General features: G+C 49.3%; 1 protein-coding gene across 1 annotated transcript in view; it reads left to right on the top strand.

Moving 5' to 3' along the window:
- IGF2BP1 (insulin like growth factor 2 mRNA binding protein 1) overlaps positions 1 to 22,692 on the top strand; it is a 402,021-nt gene that overhangs the window by 249,957 nt on the left and 129,372 nt on the right. Inside the window, exons 8-9 of the mRNA XM_086924241.1 lie at positions 10,734 to 10,856; positions 20,147 to 20,282. Coding sequence (XP_086780367.1) covers positions 10,734 to 10,856; positions 20,147 to 20,282 — 259 coding nt within the window. The remainder of the gene's footprint in view (positions 1 to 10,733; positions 10,857 to 20,146; positions 20,283 to 22,692) is intronic.

Genomic DNA, 22,692 nt, shown 5'->3' with positions numbered 1-22,692 from the left:
CATTATGATAGGGCCCATTATGACACCTTAGAGGCCATACTGCAACACTTGCCTGACCAATACAAGGAGGCAGGGGAGATGCTGATTCAAGAAGGCAAACTCATTACGAATGCCTCCATCAAATGTGCACTACACGTGGCAGAGACAGCCTCCAGAGCTATCAACACCAGTGTGTTGCTTAGACGCCATGCCTGGCTTCGAATTTCAGGGTTCAAACCCGACATCCAAACTACGATACTGAATCAAACGGTGAACCCTGACCACCTGTTTGGACCTGAGGTGGATGCCACCCTGGAAAAAATGAAAAAAGATACGGAAACTGCCAAATCAATGGGGGCTTTACAGTTTCGGAGTGGTTCCTTTTGCCGCTCAAGCTCCAGAGGCACCACAAGGGGGCAGGCATCCCAATCCACACAGTATTACAAAAGTAACACCCAGGCCCCGTACAACAACAAAGGTAGAGGTGGTTACAGAGGCAATAATGTCAAGGGCAGGGGACGTGGAAACAATAGCTCCAGGTCCACCACCACCAACAAGCAGTGACGTCTTGTCACTGCCCCCCGACCATACAACACCGGTTGGGGGGAGACTCCAGCAGTTCCTGCCGGCGTGGAAGAACATCACCACGGACAGGTGGGTGAGGTCCCTTATCCAGTACGGGTACTGTCTAGAGCTTACTTCCATTCCACCGGACATACCCCCAAGAAGCCGTCCTATGTCAGGCGAGCATTTGACCTTGTTGCAGCAGGAGGTTCTAGTCATGCTGCAAAAAGGGGCAATAGAGCTCGTTCCTTTGCGAGAGCGGGGAACAGGGGTTTACTCCCTGTATTTCCTGATTCCCAAGAGGGACGGATCCCTCAGGCCCATCCTGGACCTCAGGCCCCTAAACTGGTACATACTCTCGGAGCACTTCCATATGCTCATGTTGCAGCAAGTGCTTCCCCTGCTTCAGCAAGGGGATTTTCTGGCTACGCTGGATCTGAAAGATGCCTATTTTCATATCCCCCTGCATCCTTCCCACAGAAAGTATCTCAGATTCACGATCTTAGACCAGCATTACCAGTTCAAGGTCCTGCCGTTCGGGGTCACCACGGCACCAAGGGTATTTACGAAGTGCCTAGCGACTGTGGCGGCGCATCTCCCTCGCCAACACGTCCACGTCTTTCCTTACCTGGACGACTGGCTCATTCAGGCAAGGACGGAACAACAGTGCGTAGACCATGTGTCACGCACCATTCATCTCCTGCACGATCTGGGTTTCTCTCTGAACTACCCCAAGTCCCATCTCCAGCCCGCCCACGTGCGACAGTATCTGGGCGCGACAATCAACACTCTGGCAGCCACTGCGCAGCCAAATTCAGTGAGAATCGCCAGTATCCAGGCGCTGATCCAACGATTCAGACCCCAGCACTCGCTTCCAGCGAAGGTGTTCATGCAGTTGATCGGCATGATGGCCTCCTGCATCTCCATTGTCCCGCACGCGAGACTACACATGCGTCCGCTTCAGGAGTGCCTAGCACGTCAGTGGACTCAGGCTCATGGGCAACTGACAGACCTAGTGTTGGTGAGCGGTCGGGCATACAACTCTCTGCATTGGTGGAATCCACAAAACCTTTGCAAAGGCCGACCATTCCAAGAGCCTGTCCCACAGATTGTCCTGACAACGGACGCTTCTCTCCAGGGTTGGGGAGCGCATGTACTCCACTACACGGTGCAGGGACTATGGACACTACAGCAAAGGAAGATGCACATCAATGTGTTGGAACTGATGGCAATCTTCATGGCCTTAAAGGCGTTCAAAGTACATCTGTGCAACAAGGTCGTGTTCCGGACGGACAACATGACGGCCATGTACTACATCCAGAAGCAGGGAGGCACATACACTCCACAGCTGTCTCATCTGGCTCAGAGCATGTGGAAGTGGGCCATTCAGAGGAACATCTTCCTCATGGCAGAGCATCTCCCGGGCAAGGACAATCAAATCGCGGATCTGCTCAGCAGGCACAGCCATCAGATGCACGAGTAGGAGATACATCCATCAGTACTCCAACCGTACTTCCAAAGGTGGGGTCATCCAGAGATAGACCTATTTGCCACAAAGGAGAACGCAAAATGCCGAAACTTCGCCGCCAGGTTCCCACACCCGCAATCACAGGGCAATGCGATGTGGATGAACTGGTCAGGCAGATTTGCGTACGCTTTTCCCCCAGCACCTCTGATACTGCTGGTGGCACGCAAGCTCCGGCAGCACTCTGACGCTCATCCTGGTTGCTCCGACGTGGGCTCGCCAACCATGGTACACCACGTTTCTGGAACTCTCCGTGGTACCGCATCAGAGGCTTCATCTCACTCCCAGCCTTCTGACGCAGAGCCATGGCGACATTCAGCACCCAGATCCGCAACAGCTCAACCTGGCGATCTGGCTCCTGAAGTCAGAGTTTGGCTACCTCAATCTTCCCCCCGATTGTATGGACATCATTCGGGAGGCAAGGAAGCCCACTACTAGAGCTTGTTATGCGGCTAAATGGAAGAGGTTTGTCATCTACTGTGCTAACCACAATATTGACCCGCTAGATGCTTCCATTCAGAATATCATCTGTTACCTTTTCCACCTGTATCAATGCAATCTAGCATACTCTTCCATCCGTATTCACCTGTCTGCTATGGCAGCATACCTCCAGAATAGGCAGCACCTGTCACTCTTTAAGGTCCCTGCTATCAAGGCCTTTCTGGAAGGACTCAAAAGGGTCATTCCACCAAGGACCCCACCAGCTCCAGAATGGAACCTCAATGTGGTTCTTACAAGGCTGATGGGTCCTCCCTTTGAGCCACTGCACTCTTGTGAGCTTCAGTTTCTGACTTGGAAGGTTGCGTTCTTAGTAGCGATTACATCGCTTAGGAGGGTTAGCGAGCTGCAGGCGCTCACCATCCAGGAACCTTTCTTCCAGGTACATGCTAACAGGGTGGTGCTCCGCACTAACCCTAAATTTCTACCCAAGGTGGTATCACAATTCCACATTAACCAGACGATCGAATTGCCAGTGTTTTTCCAAAACCCAGAGACGCTGGCGGAGCGCATGCTCCACACCCTTGATGTTAAGAGGGCCTTGATGTATTACGTAGACAGGACGAAAAATTTCCGCAAAACCAAACAACTTTTTGTTGCTTTTGCTACTCACCACAAGGGAAACGCAATCTCCAAAGCGGGGATTGCTAGGTGGATAGTAAAGTGCATCCAGATCTGTTACGCTAAAGCTAAACGCACTCTCACTATCCCACCGAGGGCCCACTCCACCAGCAGGAAGTTGGGGGCCTCTATGGCTTTCCTAGGTAACATTCCCTTAGAAGATATCTGTAGAGCAGCCACATGGTCTACCACACATACTTTCACTAAACACTACTGTGTAGACGTACATTCCAAACAGCAGGCAGCTGTTGGTCAGGCTGTTCTAAAAACGCTTTTTCAGACTGCTGCAGCTGGCACGGGCGGCCGCCGTTAATGGAGGGACTGCTATGTATTCTATGCACAGATATGAATTCAGCAGCCCACATGCCTCGAACTGCAAATGCTACTTACCAGTATGCATCTGTTCTTGGCATGTAGGGCTGCTGACATTCATATCGCCCACCCTCCTCCCCGGCGCCTGTAGCAGCTGCAGATTTTTATCATATACATACATATGCTCATAGCATGGTCATCACTCACTTTCTTCACTCCATCTCTGCCAATGGCTAAAAACAATCTGGGGATGGAGGCGATGCCCATGCGCACTGTAGTCCAGGGGAGGAGCCACCTATCTCGTGATACTTCGAAGACTCTTCCAGGACAACAATGTGCAATCATCCGGACCCAACACTAGGTGGGGATCTATGCACAGATATGAATGTCAGCAGCCCTACATGCCAAGAACAGATGCATACTGGTAAGTAGCATTTGCAATCCTGAACGCACCGGTCAACGGCGAAACACTTTTCGGGACAACGGTGGACGACAAACTATGCCAACTCAAAAAAGATAACGAGACGGCAAGATCCATGGGGGCATTGCAGTTCAGAGGCAACAGGAGAGGCACCCCGGCACGGAGGCCCGGCGGGAGAGGTGAAAACCAGCCAGGTACATCGCACCAGGCCTTCCAGCAGACGCACCAGGCAGACCCGCAGGCTCAGCAAGGTCACCAGAAGCAATCCTGGCAATACCAGCCAAGAGGTCAGTCCTTTCGAGGGAGAAATGGCCGTGGCCAGAACAGAAGAGGGGGCCAGCAGCCCACCTCAAAGTGACTTCAGACACCTACGGGTGCCCGAACACAGGAGAGATCCCAGGGGGCACCACGTACGAAGGGGTCGGGACAGTCTAGAGACCTACGACCACATGACACCAGTGGGAGGAAGATTAAAGTTCTAGCTCCAAGAGTGGAGAGAAATAACTTCAGACAAATGGATCCTAAACATCATCCAATTCGGATACTGCTTGGAGTTGGAAAGAAAGCCAACAAACAGAAAGCCAAGGGGGAAGCCACCAGCAAGAGAACAGCTGACGAGACTTCAGGAAGAAGTGCAAGAACTTCTACGAAAAAGGGCCATAGAGAGAGTCCCCTTCAGGGAGAGGAACAAGGGAATATACTCAACGTACTTCCTGGTACCAAAGGTCGACGACAAAATGAGACCCATCCTAGACCTAAGGTTCCTCAACAAATTCATAAGGACAAAAAAGTTCAAAATGACCTCCCTACACGAGGTGCTGCCACAATTGCAGGTCGGAGACTTAATGGTCACGATAGACCTCAAGGACTCCTACCTGCACATACCGATGAACGAGAAGCAGAAGCATATGCTCAGGTTCACAATCGGAGGAGGCCACTACCAGTTCACAACGCTGGCCTTCGGACTGAAATCGGCACCAAGGGTATTCACGAAGTGCCTCGCGGCAGTCGCAGCGCACCTACGAAGGCAGGGGATAAACGTATATCCTTACCTGGACGACTGGCTGGTGAAAGCAAACTCCTACCAGAAGTGCAAGCAGCATGCACATACAGTGACAAACACGCTCATAAACCTGGGGTTCTCCGTCCATTGGAAGAAATCATCAATGGAGCCGGAACAAGTGAAGATCTTCCTGGGGGCAGAGATCAACACCTTACAGGGCAAAGTGTTTCCCAGCGAGAAGAGAGCAAGGGCGCTGGTCAAGGAAACTCGTCTCTACCGGAAGGGACAAGCTCGGACAGTGAGGACTGCGAGCAAGATCATGGGGATGATGGCTTCATGCATCCACCTAGTGCCGAATGTGTGGCTCCACATGAGACCCATGCAAGAATGGCTTCAGGAACAATGGTCACAGGCTTCGGGCAGTTTGGAGGATCTTGTGGTGGTGACGCACGCAGTGCAGAAGGAGATGGCATGGTGGACCTTGGAGAACTTAACAAGGGGACAGCCTCTAACACTCCCAACTCCGACAGTGACCATCACCACAGACGCATCCCTGAAGGGATGGGGCGCTCACATGGTGGAGCTCAAAGTGAGGGGTCTTTGGACGCCAGCAGATGCGACGAAGCACATCTATTACCTCGAATTGAAGACGATCTTCCTTGCACTGAAAGCCTTCCAGGCAAGACTGTACAGGCAGAGGGTGTTGATACAGACAGGCAACACCACGGCGATGTTCTACATCAACAAACAGGGTGGAACACAGTCATCAACGCTTTCGACGCTGGCGCAGGAGATATGGAGGTGGGCCATCCCTCTCCAGATAGACCTGCTAGCCATACACCTACCAGGGAAGGTGAACATTCAGGCAGATTGGCTGAGCAGGCAGACATCAGCATCCCACGAATGGGAGCTCAATTCTCAAGAGACGAGGAGGCTGTTCAACAGGTGGGGAACAGTCAGTGGACCTGTTTGCAACACGCCAGAATGCGAAATGCCGAAACTTCGCATCCAGACTACACGAGGAAGGGTCCCTTGGGAATGCCCTATGGATAGACTGGTCTGGGAAATTTGCATACGCTTTTCCCCCCGATACCACTGATACACAGAGTACTGAGCAAGTGCAGAGCGAGCACCATGACCCTGATACTGGTCGCGCCACAGTGGGCGAGACAGACATGGTACTCGCAGATCATGGAGATGGCGCAGTGTGCACCCCACAGATTCGCCAGAAGAAAAGACCTGCTCTCCATGCAGTACGGAGAGGTGCTGCACGCAGAACCAGAGAGCATGAGCCTAGTAGCATGGCTCCTGAGGACGTAGAGTTCGCACATCTGAGACTGCCCTAGAGCACCCTAAGGGTCCTTCGGGAGGCACGAAGGCCCAGCACACGGAAGTGCTATGTCGCAAAGTGGAAAAGATTCACGATTTGGTGCAGGAGGGAAAGGCTCCAAAACAAAATGAAAAAGGACTCCACGGTACTGAAGTACCTGACACACCTACTGGAGAAAAACCTTAGCTCGTCCTCGTTGAGAGTTCACCTGGCGGCTATAGTGGCATACACAAGGGGTGAGATGGGCAGAAGCTTCTTCACATCACAAGTTGTAAAGAGGTTCCTGGAAGGATCAAAAAGGATTGCACCACCCAAGCAGGTACCACCACCGGCATGGAACTTAAACGTGGTCTTGACGGAACTCATGAAGGAACCCTTCGAGCCACTTCACAAGGCCTCCTTGAAGATGCTAACTATGAAAACGGCTTTCCTGGTTGCAATAACATCCTTGCGGAGAGTGAGCGAGCTGCAAGCGCTAACGCTACAGGAGCCCTACTTACAAATACACAATGACAGGGTGGTGATGAGGACCGACCCACACTTCATGCCGAAGGTGGTGTCCAGGTTCCACATGAACCAGTCCATACAGATACCAAGTTTTTTCCAAAAACCAACTACTAGCGCAGAGCGAGCTCTGCACACCCTGGACGCCAGAAGGGCGGTCATGCATTACATTGAAAGGACAAAAGGGCACAGGAAAACGAAACAGTTCTTTGTGTCGTTCGCCAACAGTTACATGGGCAAGGCAGTGACTAAGACCACTATTGCACGATGGATTGCGCAAACAATCCAACTCTGCCACAAAAGGGCAGGAGAAGAACTGGGGGCACGCGCCCACTCCACTAGAAAAAAGGGGGCTACAATAGCCTTCCTGGCCAATACACCCATACAAGACATATGCCTGGTGGCAACATGGGCTTCGGTGCACACATTCACGAAACACTATTGCGTGGATGTGCAGATGAACAAGGAAGCACAAGTCGGACAAAGGGTGCTCCAGCATATATTCAGAAACCAGAGCTCATCTTCCACCCAGCCGCCACGGAAATGAGAAACCGCTACGAAATCGATGCACAGCATAGTGAATCCAGAAAGATTCACGCTGCAAAACGAAAAGTTTCTTACCTGTCGGTGTAGTTTTGCAGCTTGAAGATCTTTCTGGATTCACTAGCGAACCCACCCACCTCCGCCAGAAAGATGAGGCTGGAGAGAGAGGTGGTCAAAAAAAAAAAAAAAGTGATAGGAGAAGAAGTAACAGAATATAAGGACGAGTGGTAAAGAAATTATCACCTGAATAGAACATTGCCATTGCTTCGGAAAAGAAAGAAACACGGAAAAAAGAATCCGAAGATGGGCGCCCAAGAGTGGGAGCTTCCGCAGGAAGCATGCCGACGTCACCGGAAATGCACCCGAGGAGGTGACACGCCAACGCCCACAAGGGCTACAAAAAAAAACAAAGAAAAGACTACGAATCCGGACCCAACCACAAGACTGCGGAATATGCACAGCATAGTGAATCCAGAAAGATCTTCAAGCTGCAAAACTACACCGACAGGTAAGAAACTATTCGTTCCACCTCACTGAGGGTACACCTAGCAGCAGTAGTAGCCTACTTCACAAGTAGTAAAAATATTCCTGGAAGGGGCTAAAAGGATAGCGCCACCCAAAAGGATGCCACCACCGGCATTAAACCTTCATTTAGTCCTAACAGCTTATGAAGGCGCCTTTCGAACCCATGCATCACTACAAATGCTCACAATGAAGTCAGCCTTTCTAGTGGCAATCACCTCGCTACGCAGGGTAAGCAAACTGCAAGCTCTAACACTGCAAGAGCCCTACATTCAATTGCACAACAATAAGGTGGTCATGAGAACTGACCCACACTTTATGCCATAGGTGGTGTTAAAGTTTCACATGAACCAGACCATACAAATACCAAGCTTCTTTCAGAAACCATCCACAAGCGCAGAGAGGGCCCTCCACACTCTGGAAGCTAGAAGGGCAGTAATGCATTTACATGGAAAGAACTAAAGAGCACAGGAAAACAACGCAGTTCTTAGTGTCTTTCGCAAGCAGTTTCTTGGGTATACCGTAACCGGGCACAATTGCACGATGGATCGCAAAAACAATACAGTTCTGCCACAAGCATGCAGGTCAAGAACTAACAAAGGGGGCACAAGCCCTCTCTGCTAGGAAAAAAAGGGGCAACAATAGCCTTCCTAGCTAATACACCCATTTAAGACATATGCTTGGCGGCAACTTGGGCTTCAGTGCACACGTTCACTAAGCACCACTGCATGGATATTCAGATGAACAAGGAAGCACAAGTAGGACAAAGTCCTTCAACATATTTTAACAACCAACGCTCATCTTCCTCCCAGGTGCCACAAACCGCTACAAAGTCTATGCACAGCATAGTGAATCCAGAAAGATTCACGCAGCAAAATAAATTGTTTCTTACCTGTCTGTTTTGCAGCTTGAAGATCTTTCTGGATTCACTAGCGAACCCACCTCCGCCAGAAAGATGGGGCAGGAGAAGGTGGAAATACAAAGAATAAAATACAAACAGACACTCTAAGAGACAAAGGGAAATGCTTTTACTTTAAGAACTGGAAAACATTGCCAAGGATTCACGAACAGAACACAAACAAGAAAAAAAATCTGAAGATGGCGCCCAAAGGTGGGAGCTTTAGCAGGAAGCGTGCTGACACAGGGAAGTACACCAGAAGGTGGGACGTTGTCGCCCACCTGGGCTACGAAAAAAAGAAAGAAAAGACTACAATTCCGGACCAAACCACTAGTCTGCAGAATAATGCATAGCACAGTGAATCCAGAAAGATCTTAAAGCTGCAAAACACTGACCGGTAAGAATCTATTCGTTACCTGGGATGCTCAGAGCATTTCTCCCTTTTTGAGACAAAACAGTACTTCACAAGACCAGATTAAAGTGAAGCACTACTTAGGACAAGTGGGACTTTGTCCCCGCTGTCAATGTTAGCCCAAAAACAGGCATTGGGCCATTAGGAATTGCATTCTGCTACTTAGAGCATTTCCCAGGAGTACAAAACAACTTTGTGGTCGAAGGATGCATCAAAAAGTCCAAGTATGTGAAATGAATCTCCAGGTACTTCATATATTTCCAAAAATGGGACACTCCCGCAATTGGTCTTTTGTTCCACTGCACGGAACACAAAATTCCAAAACTTCCTCGTTGTTCCCACAGTTAACGGGCATTGCACTGTGGCTGAACCAGTTAAGGATATTTACATCCCCTTTTCCTCCACTGCTTCAGCAGCAAGTGTCAGTGACCCATTCTCGTGGCATCAACTTGGGCTAGACCGCCCTGGTAATTCATGCTGCTAGACTTTTTGGGACATCCTTACAAGAAGCTTCCACTCCGACAAAACCTCCTAACTCTGCATCGGAGTCCGCTCAGTCAGACTGTGATCATTTAAATCTAGCAGTCTCGTACTTGCCGTCCTGGTTTGGCTATTTTAGAGTGCATCCAAATCTTGCAGGAGGTATACAAGTCAACACAATGGCTTGCTATGCTGTGAAATGGAGATTTGTCCATTACTGTTACATACAACATTTAGACCATCTGAAGCATCTGTTCACAAGATCATTTGGTATTTATTATGTTTGCATAAAGCGTGTTTGGCATGCTTATTTTTTTTGATTAGCTGCATTGACAGCCTACATGTAAAACGGGTAACATTTGTCACTGTTTAACATTAAAATAAATGTAATCCAGTCCTTTGTTAAGCCTTAAAAAGGGTCATTCTCCCAACTAATTCCTCCATGCTACCCTGTATCTTGAATATATTACTGACAAGATCGATGGGGCCTTCTTTCAGACACTTTATTCTTCTGGTATGCTGTTCTTATTTTTAAAAATAGTCCTTTTGGTTTTTGCATCCTCTTTCAGAAGGATAAGTAAGATACCAGCATTGACCATGGAGGAACCCTTTACGCAAGTGCACAGGGTAGTTTTACGGACAAACCCTAAACTTTAACATAATGTGGTTTCTTCTTTGTCAGTTGTTACCCATCTGTTTGCAAACCTAGAATCTGCTGCAGAGAGAGCATTACTTATCTTTACTGTCAAAAGGACATTACATGACCGTGGCAGACCAAACCACAGCCATAAAACGGAGGGCGGAATATGCAGATGGATTGTCAATGGCATTCAAAGATGCTGTGCTGAAGCTAGTGTTACTTTCTGTTGCCAAGAGCGTATTCCTCTTGCAAAAAAAAAAACCGCTACTATGGCCTTTTTAGTAACATTCCAGTTAGACCTTTCTAAAGCTGCTAAGTCTCGTAAAAGTTTTAAAATAGGTGCCTAGAGCAGACACAGCTTCTGTATAAATGAGCAGTTTTGAAATTTTCCCACTTCTGAGCAGGTCTTTTGTATGTCAGTTGAATTAGTGTAACACGTAATGTCTGTACTCAATCTTGTCTTGTATTTTTTTCCACTAAGGGCTGATGATGTACCTTTGAAAATTCTTGCACATAACAACTTTGTGGGGCGTCTGATTGGAAAGGAAGGGCGGAACCTGAAGAAAGTGGAGCAGGACACAGAAACCAAAATTACGATTTCACCGTAAGATGTCACTGTGTGTTGGAGGGGAAATGCATCATTGTTTGTTAAACCTGGCTCATCAGATGAAGCCTTTTAGTCAAAGTGGAATTATTCAATAAAAGCAAAGTAATCTCTTTATTCTATGGCAGCTTGTTTGGCTATTAATTGTAAGGAAATTAGTTACTCGGTTTTAGTAATGAAGGCTGTGAAGAAATGTAGGACAGCACGTCATTGTGAGAAGGTGGCCTGATATGCAGTGGTCACTATTCTAGTGCCCACTATGTATCAGTCCAGCAACCCTTATTGATGATTGGTTGTAAGTCAACCTTATAGACCAGCTATCCTAGTAGCATGGATACGAGCAGTCTAAGGCTAAAGACTCGAGAGGGCGTGTTAAGCCAGCTGTTTACCACACATATACCCCTTGAATACCCAGTGAAAGGACACCACACAAGTGTTATGAAAATAAACAGTTATTTATTTAAAGATCACAACAGCCCTGTACTCTTTATGAGGACAGGGTACTAAGCACAAACCAAAACTCTTACAGAAATACTTAAGTTAGCACAGTATATACAAATGCCCGAGGGGCACGGAAAACCATATACTCTAAAAGTGGAATGTGAAATTCCTAGCAGGTAAGTACAGTACTAATAGCTTTTGGAATCGCTAGGACTTGACTAGGGAATCGTTAGATTACGACTAGGAGGCCTAGGGGACTCGGGTGCAGTGTGTGCACTCTCACGCGAGATGCGGACAAAAGTCTATGGTAGCTAGGAAATAGAAAGTTAGTGTTCTCGGGCGAACCCGACCTGGTAGGGAGAAAACGAAAGTAGATTCTGACCCTTGGATAGTGAGGCTATGCTGGGGCACCGAAATGCCGAAGTTACCTAGCCCAGGGGCTGCAGCTGCATAGGTCTGAAAAGACGTCGGGAATCCTCGTAGACGGACCAGGAGCCGGAAGAAAAGATGCTGGCCGGTGACCAGTGAAGAAAGTTCAGTTGGATCCAAGCCTGGATCTCGAAGATAGATGACACCTGAAAGCAGAGGGGACCAAGTTCGAGACTACTAGCCAGTAGTCAGTGGGCACCAGGAGGGCACCGGATGGTAGCCACCTCGACAAGGTGAGTGGGTGACGCTTGACTCGAAGATCTCACGGACCAGGAGGCGTTGTCGGCGACCAGGATGGAGGATCGAGCTGTCCCACGAAGTTAGAAGCTGTCGGCGTCGCTGGACCCAGGATTGGGCAACAAAGCCTTGGCAAATTCAAGCCCACGCGGTGGACCTAAAATGGCGTCTGGAGTGGACCAGGAGGGTCCGGGGTGCCTCTCTTGAAGAAGGAAGCAAGGGCCAGCCTGGAGCAACCAGACCAGCAGAAGAGTTGTCGTCGGGCGTCGTTCAGAAGGCCACAAGCCAGCCGGCTAGTAGCCAAACAACGCGGTGCACAGCAAACAGCAGAAGGGCCCCACGCCGATCGTGGAGATGCAGGGAGGCTGGCCTTGGGTGCTGGAGCTGCGCAGGGTCGGGGCTTCTCGGACCCCAAAGCACTCACCAGTGGAGGACACGGTGGGCTTGCAGTAAAGATGTCGTGCAGTCTTGGCGATCGTCGGTCCCTTGAGGTCTCGTCGCACTCACGGTTCTCAGCTTGGCTGTAGAGGTGAGTAGAGGTCAGAGGTGCCAGGGAAGCCGGGTCTCGTCGAGCTGGGTCGTCGGATTCGTGATGAAGGACTTGCAGCAGACCGCAGTGTTCTTTAGGATGGTGCCTGCGGATGCAGGGTGACTACTCCTTAGCCACAAGGGAGAATCTTGAAGAAGAAATCGTGAAGTCCTTTCGAAGAAAGTGGTATCTTGATTCCAAAGATGATCTAATTTGAACAGGGGGCCCGCTCCTATCTTTATACTAAAAAAGGGGGCTGACCCGGTGACTAGGTCCTGCCTATGGGTGGGACCAGGAGGGGGGTGGTTACACCCCTCTCCCCTGCCGGACTTCCCCAGGCCAGGGGCTGGTGTGCCCCTGGAACTGGTTCTGACTGGCCTATGCGTAGTGAGCACCGGGGTGCCACTCAGCAGTCACCTTCCTGAAAAGCCCTGCCTACCCAGGATACACAAAACCATGTCTGGGACGGTGCTAGCACCGCCCCTGACAGGAAACCCTTTGTCCAGGCCTCCCTCGCTGGAAGGACTCCCAGCAGCAGGAGGTCAGACTCGTGTCTGTGGTGGCAGCATCCATTTTGTGGAGCTGAGGCTTCAGTTAACTTTAACCGGGGTTCACAGTTACATACATGTCGTGTCCCTCTAGAAGGGTGGAATGCTAACCCCGTCGCCAGAATTGGCGAGGGGTTAGTATTCCAATTCGTATGACACCTTACTCGACATGTTTTGATAAAGCAATACCAAAGTTAGCATTTAACCGCGAGGATTATAATGCACTTAAGAGTATATGGTATGCGATATCATGGAACAGCTATTAGGACTTGGTTCCGCAAGCTGCAGACAGGCTCAGCTCATGCCAGAGCACCATCTCACACGATTCCAAGCACTCTGCCTTCAGGATTGTCAAGGCCTGCCATAGGAGTGACTGATAGGAATCTGTGTGTCCATTTTAGGGTTAGGTATAGGTATACTACACCTACAGCAAAGGGTGATTACACGACTTTGCCCCAGCTGTCATGCAGCCAGTTGTGTCAAATTTAGGAGGCCAGCCAGGGGTGGCATAATACATGCTGCAGCCCCTGGCAGCCCTGGGTACACCCATGCCCTGAGTTACAGGGTCTGATAGGGTGGCCCAGTACCAATTGGAAATGTACCTAGGGTACATGGAATCCATTTTAAAGAGAGAGCAGTAGGCCTGGGGTCCTGATTGGCAGGATCCCAGGTCGACTATGTCCAAAACCAGCTAAAACACAGGGCAAAAAGTTGGGGGCAACCATAGTCAGGATGTACCTTCCTACACAACCCCCCCCCAAACGAAAGGAGATAAGGCTATCCTTGTCCAGGTAAGCCTCTATTACCTAAGTGGCCATATAAGGAAGGACCAGCTCTGGCTTGGTTTCCCCCTGTGTCATGGTCCACTAGGCAACCCCTCACCCTAAGGGTATCTGAGGGTCTCCACCATAGGGAATCTCTGTCTCTGGTGTGTCTTGGGAAAGAAGAAGGCTGATGCTGGGATGGAGTACTGAAGTGAGGCTCCTCTACCTTTTGGGCTCAACTTCCTCCAATCACCATTCATCATGTGTGCCTTTCTTTCTTTAGCTGAGATGCACTGAGCTCTCAGGGTCAGCCTCTGGCTACCTAAAGCTGGAGGCTGAGTCCCTCTGTTTGGCTTACTGGAGGGACAGGTCAGGTCTGGGGTTTTTAGGCCCCATGTTTGGCTGTGCCCAACAGTGTCCAGCTGTGGGAGTTCCCTAACTACTTTTAAGGGGGATCCCTCAGGAGTCTGTTCTATTTTCCCTTGGCTAGGTTTACCAGCTTCAGTGATCCTAATCTGCTGATTAAGGGGTTCTTTTGGACAGGGGGCCCTTTGGGGTCCACCACTGGCCTCCCTGATCTCTTCAGCCCTGGGCTGACTGAGGCAGGGTAGAGAGGTGCAGGTTACCTGCTCCAGACTGGGTCCCACCTGGGAAGGGTCCACTGCCATCAGGGGCTCTGCCAGGCTAGGCCTGACTACCTCTGGGGCAGTTCCTTCAACAGGGGTAGAGTCAGTTCCCTGAGGAGGCTGGCTCTCACCTAGTGTCTGGGAAGGGGAAGACTCTTCTTCCTCCTCAATGCTCTCTGTTTGAGTGGAGTGATCCATTGTTTCAGGCTTCACAACCTCACTATCTGTTTGAGTAGAGGCTGAGACCATTTCAACCTTGCCAACCTTTTCAGGAGGGCACTCAGTTTGTGTTTGGGCTGTGACTGTCACAGCCCTCCTATTCTGTTCTGGAAAGTCTGTCTGAGCCTGGGCAGTGGCTACCACTGCCCTTCCAACCTTTTCAGGGAGGAATGGTGCTTGGACTGGGGCTGTAGCTATTACTGCCCCACTAACCTGTCTGGATAGGCCTATCATTCTGGAATGAGTTTCTTGTTCCACCTCAGCCCATGCTGAGAGTTCCAGGTCATTCCCCAGTAAGCAATCTACAGGTAGGTTATCTGTCACTGCCACTCTCATGGGCCCTGTGACATTACCCCAGCTGAGCTTGACTACTGCCATGGGATGCCTTCTCTTCATTCCATGAATGTCTGTCACCTGATAAGTAAAACCAGGGGTCAGTTGAGCAGAGGGGACCAGATGGTCACTCACCATGGTGAGGCTGGCCCCTGTGTCTCTGAATGCCTCAACTTTCTGACCATTCACTAAAACTTCTTGTCTATACTTTCCCAATATGTGGGGTCCAGTAGTGAAGTTGGCAAACCCCATGCCAGTCTCACAGACAAGAGTGTGGTCAGGGAACCTGGCTAGGCCATAGTCCTCCTGATTGCCCAAAGTAATGCCCACCACATTCTTGGGGGCACTCCCACCACCTGGGGGATTACCACTAGTGGTAACAGGAGGTTTAGGAGTATTACCTGGGGGTACGTTTCCCTTATTACCATTTTTAGGGCAACTGACATCACTTTTGTAATGACCCACCTGTTTACAGGTATGGCAATAAGGTTTCTTTTGTTCTGAAGGAGTGTTCTGGGACCCACCACCCTTGTTGGAGTTTTGGGGCCCTGGGGAAGTCTTCTCTGTGGATTTATCCCCACCCTTCTCTTGAGGCTTGGTTGATTCCTTTTTCTGGTCACCACCCTGGTTTTTAGGCCTAACCCTGGTTCTGACCCATTTGTCTGCCCTCTTACCCAATTCCTGTGGAGAGGTCAGATCAGAGTCTACCAGGTGCTGATGTAATAACTGGTTCTGACAATTATTTAAGATTTGCTCCCTCATAATTAGATTATACAATCCCTTAAAATCAGTAACCTTACTACCCAGTAGCCAGCCTTCAAAAGCCTTAGTGGCACAATCAACAAAGTCAGTCCAATCTTGAGACTGAGTTTTCTGGGTGTCTCTGAACAGCATCCTGTATTGTTCAGTGGTTAAACCAAACCCATCAACCAGTACATTCTTCAAGATTTTGTAATTGTTAGCATCCTCCACCCTTGTGGTGAGGAGCTTATCTCTACCTTTACCATCAAAGGAGAGCCACAAGATAGCTGCCCACTGACTTTGGGGAACACCCTGCACAGTGCAGGCTCTCTCCAAAGCAGTAATCCATTTGTGGATGTCATCCCCTTCTTTAAAGGGGGGCACTATCTTATTCAGGTGCTTTTTATCAAAACTCCTTTCCCTATTGCTAGGATTATTGCTGCCACCAGTGGGCTGTAGCCCACATAATTCTTGCTCTCTAGCAAGGGCAAGTCTCTCTTTGGCCAGGGCAAGTTCTTCCCTTTCAATCCTCAGTTTGATTGCCCTTTCTTCAGCTTCATACACTTTCCTCTTAGGGGAAGACATTCCTCTGTGAGAAGAGTTGAGAGAGCCATTGGTTCGAAAGGATCTGTTAGAGCCTCTTGATAGAGACCTAACTCGTCCATTCCCAATGTTAAGCTGACCTGAGAGTGGGCCCAGGGGTCCCCCAGTACCAAGCTCATGTCTGCTTAAGTTGGACCTGCTTAGTCTACTGACCTCTAGCTGTCCCTTATCTGCCTCATCCCCTGACAACTCATCCTCCTCCTCAGCATCATCTGCCTCATGGAGGGGATGGATATCAAAGGGTCCCTGTAAGGAGGGCAAACTCCCATCTGGATTAGAAGGGTCTGGGTTACCAGCCCTACTGGCATCATAAGCCTCTAAGAGACCAATCAGAAAGGAAGTGGTGGGGTTAGACCCCTGTTTTAGTTTCCTGAGAGTACACACTTGTCTCATCTCATGGAAGCTAAGAGCAGCATATTTAGAAGTGACCTGTGGAAGGTCCACTGACACAAGGGGATACTCAGAGTTCCCTCCTTTGTCTGACATGCTGATTCTAGTGTGGTGTAAGTGATGCACCTACCTACACTATGTGTTACCTACTGATCCCTTGCTAGAGTTGCAGCCAAGGTGTGCTAAGCCTTGAGGAGCTACAACAGCTGGTTCAGTAGAACTCAGAGTATTCTAAGCTTTAGTTATATGTACCTAACAGTACTTTATGTGATCTTTCAACAAGATATTCTTAGGATACGTGTGGTAAAACAACAGCAAGCTCAAATCCCACCGCTGCCACCAATGTGAGAAGGTGGCCTGATATGCAGTGGTCACTATTCTAGTGCCCACTATGTATCAGTCCAGCAACCCTTATTGATGATTGGTTGTAAGTCAACCTTATAGACCAGCTATCCTAGTAGCATGGATACGAGCAGTCTAAGGCTAAAGACTCGAGAGGGCGTGTTAAGCCAGCTGTTTACCACACATATACCCCTTGAATACCCAGTGAAAGGACACCACACAAGTGTTATGAAAATAAACAGTTATTTATTTAAAGATCACAACAGCCCTGTACTCTTTATGAGGACAGGGTACTAAGCACAAACCAAAACTCTTACAGAAATACTTAAGTTAGCACAGTATATACAAATGCCCGAGGGGCACGGAAAACCATATACTCTAAAAGTGGAATGTGAAATTCCTAGCAGGTAAGTACAGTACTAATAGCTTTTGGAATCGCTAGGACTTGACTAGGGAATCGTTAGATTACGACTAGGAGGCCTAGGGGACTCGGGTGCAGTGTGTGCACTCTCACGCGAGATGCGGACAAAAGTCTATGGTAGCTAGGAAATAGAAAGTTAGTGTTCTCGGGCGAACCCGACCTGGTAGGGAGAAAACGAAAGTAGATTCTGACCCTTGGATAGTGAGGCTATGCTGGGGCACCGAAATGCCGAAGTTACCTAGCCCAGGGGCTGCAGCTGCATAGGTCTGAAAAGACGTCGGGAATCCTCGTAGACGGACCAGGAGCCGGAAGAAAAGATGCTGGCCGGTGACCAGTGAAGAAAGTTCAGTTGGATCCAAGCCTGGATCTCGAAGATAGATGACACCTGAAAGCAGAGGGGACCAAGTTCGAGACTACTAGCCAGTAGTCAGTGGGCACCAGGAGGGCACCGGATGGTAGCCACCTCGACAAGGTGAGTGGGTGACGCTTGACTCGAAGATCTCACGGACCAGGAGGCGTTGTCGGCGACCAGGATGGAGGATCGAGCTGTCCCACGAAGTTAGAAGCTGTCGGCGTCGCTGGACCCAGGATTGGGCAACAAAGCCTTGGCAAATTCAAGCCCACGCGGTGGACCTAAAATGGCGTCTGGAGTGGACCAGGAGGGTCCGGGGTGCCTCTCTTGAAGAAGGAAGCAAGGGCCAGCCTGGAGCAACCAGACCAGCAGAAGAGTTGTCGTCGGGCGTCGTTCAGAAGGCCACAAGCCAGCCGGCTAGTAGCCAAACAACGCGGTGCACAGCAAACAGCAGAAGGGCCCCACGCCGATCGTGGAGATGCAGGGAGGCTGGCCTTGGGTGCTGGAGCTGCGCAGGGTCGGGGCTTCTCGGACCCCAAAGCACTCACCAGTGGAGGACACGGTGGGCTTGCAGTAAAGATGTCGTGCAGTCTTGGCGATCGTCGGTCCCTTGAGGTCTCGTCGCACTCACGGTTCTCAGCTTGGCTGTAGAGGTGAGTAGAGGTCAGAGGTGCCAGGGAAGCCGGGTCTCGTCGAGCTGGGTCGTCGGATTCGTGATGAAGGACTTGCAGCAGACCGCAGTGTTCTTTAGGATGGTGCCTGCGGATGCAGGGTGACTACTCCTTAGCCACAAGGGAGAATCTTGAAGAAGAAATCGTGAAGTCCTTTCGAAGAAAGTGGTATCTTGATTCCAAAGATGATCTAATTTGAACAGGGGGCCCGCTCCTATCTTTATACTAAAAAAGGGGGCTGACCCGGTGACTAGGTCCTGCCTATGGGTGGGACCAGGAGGGGGGTGGTTACACCCCTCTCCCCTGCCGGACTTCCCCAGGCCAGGGGCTGGTGTGCCCCTGGAACTGGTTCTGACTGGCCTATGCGTAGTGAGCACCGGGGTGCCACTCAGCAGTCACCTTCCTGAAAAGCCCTGCCTACCCAGGATACACAAAACCATGTCTGGGACGGTGCTAGCACCGCCCCTGACAGGAAACCCTTTGTCCAGGCCTCCCTCGCTGGAAGGACTCCCAGCAGCAGGAGGTCAGACTCGTGTCTGTGGTGGCAGCATCCATTTTGTGGAGCTGAGGCTTCAGTTAACTTTAACCGGGGTTCACAGTTACATACATGTCGTGTCCCTCTAGAAGGGTGGAATGCTAACCCCGTCGCCAGAATTGGCGAGGGGTTAGTATTCCAATTCGTATGACACCTTACTCGACATGTTTTGATAAAGCAATACCAAAGTTAGCATTTAACCGCGAGGATTATAATGCACTTAAGAGTATATGGTATGCGATATCATGGAACAGCTATTAGGACTTGGTTCCGCAAGCTGCAGACAGGCTCAGCTCATGCCAGAGCACCATCTCACACGATTCCAAGCACTCTGCCTTCAGGATTGTCAAGGCCTGCCATAGGAGTGACTGATAGGAATCTGTGTGTCCATTTTAGGGTTAGGTATAGGTATACTACACCTACAGCAAAGGGTGATTACACGACTTTGCCCCAGCTGTCATGCAGCCAGTTGTGTCAAATTTAGGAGGCCAGCCAGGGGTGGCATAATACATGCTGCAGCCCCTGGCAGCCCTGGGTACACCCATGCCCTGAGTTACAGGGTCTGATAGGGTGGCCCAGTACCAATTGGAAATGTACCTAGGGTACATGGAATCCATTTTAAAGAGAGAGCAGTAGGCCTGGGGTCCTGATTGGCAGGATCCCAGGTCGACTATGTCCAAAACCAGCTAAAACACAGGGCAAAAAGTTGGGGGCAACCATAGTCAGGATGTACCTTCCTACAGTCATCATGAGGAATGGAGCAAAGGTCATGGATTGAGGTTTAAGGGGAGGTCTGGCACTGTAGGGATTGGGTTGATCACTGAGCATTCTTTTTTCTTATGACTTAATTGTACACTGTCATTTGTAACTTGTTTCTTTACATAGCTTGAAAGTAAAATAAGAATTCATGTGTCTTCAATGAGGTGTGATGAGATGATAAATGAAGATACCTCAATGAGATGTAGTGTAAGGAGATGCTAAGTTGAGGCTATGCACATAAGCTTGTTCAAAGTGCGTTCACTCGTGGACTTGAACCTTCTAATTTGTTGGATGTGACTTCTTTGTCTGACTTAATACACACATACCATTGAGATCTTTCTTCTCCACAGCCTGCAGGACTTAACTCTTTACAACCCGGAAAGGACTATCACTGTCAAGGGCTCGATAGAGAACTGTTTCAGAGCAGAGCAGGAAGTGATGAAGAAAGTCCGTGAAGCCTATGAGAATGATGTTGCTGCCATGAGTGTGAGTATGCCCATTGTAACCAGGAATTCCCTGCGGGAAAGACCAGAAACCACTTCTCTGCCATTGTAGGACCACCCCACACATCATTTATTCACTAGACCAGACTTTTTGATCTTCTTGCCCAACTCCATGCGAGGAAATTACAGTTATCCTTCACTGTCTTGCAGGGATTGAACTGTGCAGACACTGATGGTAACTTGGATAAAGCCAATTTAACCCTAAACTCGTAGTTCACAAAGAATTTCTTTCATAATCTGTGCAGGAAGTTAGATTGCCTATGTGCTATATACTATGCTATGTACTGCCTGCTTTATGACCATTTGGTGCATTTCTGAAGCTGATTAATCTTGGTAAGCTGCCATAAATCTTCCCATACTGTCCCAGTGATGTTCACCTGCAGTTCACTTTGGTGTGCTTTCTCCTGAATCTTAACACTTGCCCGACCTCTGAATTGCAATTGGTTACTGTAGACTGGAGACTTTCAAGTAGTAATTGTACTGGATTCTTGATAGTTTCCCTTTGGAACGTTGCTTGTGGTATACTGCATGTTTTATATACATGGCTAAGAAGTATTTTACTGCCTGAGGATACAGGTAAAAGTAATCTTATGCTGTTAATAATTTACTGACAGTTCCTGAGCAATTGAAACATCATTCAGTAAGGGAAAATGGTTGCAAATGTGTATGTGCATAGTGACTGTAGTTATGGTTGAGTTTCACTTTACAATGAGACAATTGTCTTCCAGGGTATCCTCCTCAATGGTCATAATCACTAGAAAATTCCCGCTACTCCCCTGTATTTCATAAATAATACATTACAAAACAAAACGAAAACAAAACAATACATTACAAACACATGTTTGAAAACTGTTTCAATGCTTAGCACTTAGCAAAATCCCTCAGATAGGAGTGAAAGCTGTGACAGCTCATAGGCAGCATTGCAGAAAAAATAGCCTAGAAAGGCTGAAAAGCTAATTCATAGCAACATAGAAATAAACTGGCACGTGCCTTTAAGGCAGCCATGACGCCTAGCTTCCCATCATGCCTCAGGGGTGACAGTTAGGTCAGTTCTTTCCGGCTCCTTCAGTCAGGACCCTGGTTACAGAGCACCACCTTATTTCTGACTTTTGTCAGAAATTATCTTAATTTTTCTGAAAAATCTCTTCGTCTAAGAACTTGAGAAGCAAGGTGCTCTCTTTTCTTGACAGAATTTGGCATTTTTTCCACTCCGAAATACATCTTTTTGACCACTGCCCTTCTTGTGGAAAAAAGGCCAGGTCAGACTCATTGCAGTCTGTATCCTTTGTCTTCCTAAGGACCATGTCCCTAAGACTTGCCCTCACTGCCAGTCTTTATCTAGGAGAACTCTAAAAGACTGAGAATCTGTCTTTATGGACTGGCTGAGAAGGATAAGACCTCTTCCAGGGGCAGGTCACTGGTGAGAAAAGGCTTTAAGAGCCAGATCTTCTTCAAGGAGCAAGGCTCATCGCCTTCTTCAGCGTCTGGCTCGGAGCTAAAAAATCTTCCACCGGTAGGACATACGTCCAAGAGAAGACCTTCCACGGCGGGTTCGCCGTCTAAAGAACGCCGACATTCAGGTATGTCACTTCATTCGTAGTCTGTCAAAGAATCGTGATCCTCTGCCAACCCGGTGACTATCGGCATCGGAGCAGAAGTCCTCCGCCGTCTGCGACGATCGGCGTCGGAGCAGAAGTCCTCCGCTTTCATCATACGTTCGGCGTTGAAGGCCAGAAGTCCTCAGTCATAGTCAATCCAGCGCCTATAGTCTAGGTGCAGGAGTCCTCCGCCGTTGTCAACCCGGTGGCGATCGGCGTCGAGGATCAGAAGCCCTTCGCAGTCATAAACCCGGCGGCGAGGAGCCGAAACCCTCCGCCGCCGTCAAATCGGCGGCAATCGGTGTGGAGGAACAAAGACCGTCCGCTCGGCGATGACCGGCGTCTAGCACAGAGGTACTTCAACGTCGTCATCAAGACAATCTACATCGAAGAACAGGTCGATGTTGAGACCGGTATTATAAGCTTCACGAAAATCTACGTCTAAGATCACGGTCGGCACCGAGGTGAACTCCGCCAGAGCAGGTCATACGCTCAATGTCTAGATCAGCATCAGTAAGACCTGGAGAAGGCTCTGTTTTAGTGACGGAATCAGCGTCTCGACACTAGTCTCACTCCTCGAGACACCCTTCACCAGAGCATTCACCTTCTGAATCCTCAGAGCGACAATCAGAAAGGTCGCGACTGAGATCCTCTTCACAACAAAGGGGTGCTTCCCCTTCTGTTCATTTATCTCAGAGATGGTTTCCACACATCACTGGAGTAAGAACCTTACAGGAGCTACAAGACTAGAGGAAGAATACACCAGTCCGCTCCACAAGTCACCTCTGCAAAGAT

This window comes from Lissotriton vulgaris, chromosome 5, assembly GCF_964263255.1.
Source record: "Lissotriton vulgaris chromosome 5, aLisVul1.2, whole genome shotgun sequence".
Lineage (NCBI taxonomy): Eukaryota > Metazoa > Chordata > Amphibia > Caudata > Salamandridae > Lissotriton > Lissotriton vulgaris.
The sequence above is the reverse complement of the archived record's forward strand: the minus strand, read 5'-3'. Positions and strand labels throughout refer to the sequence as shown.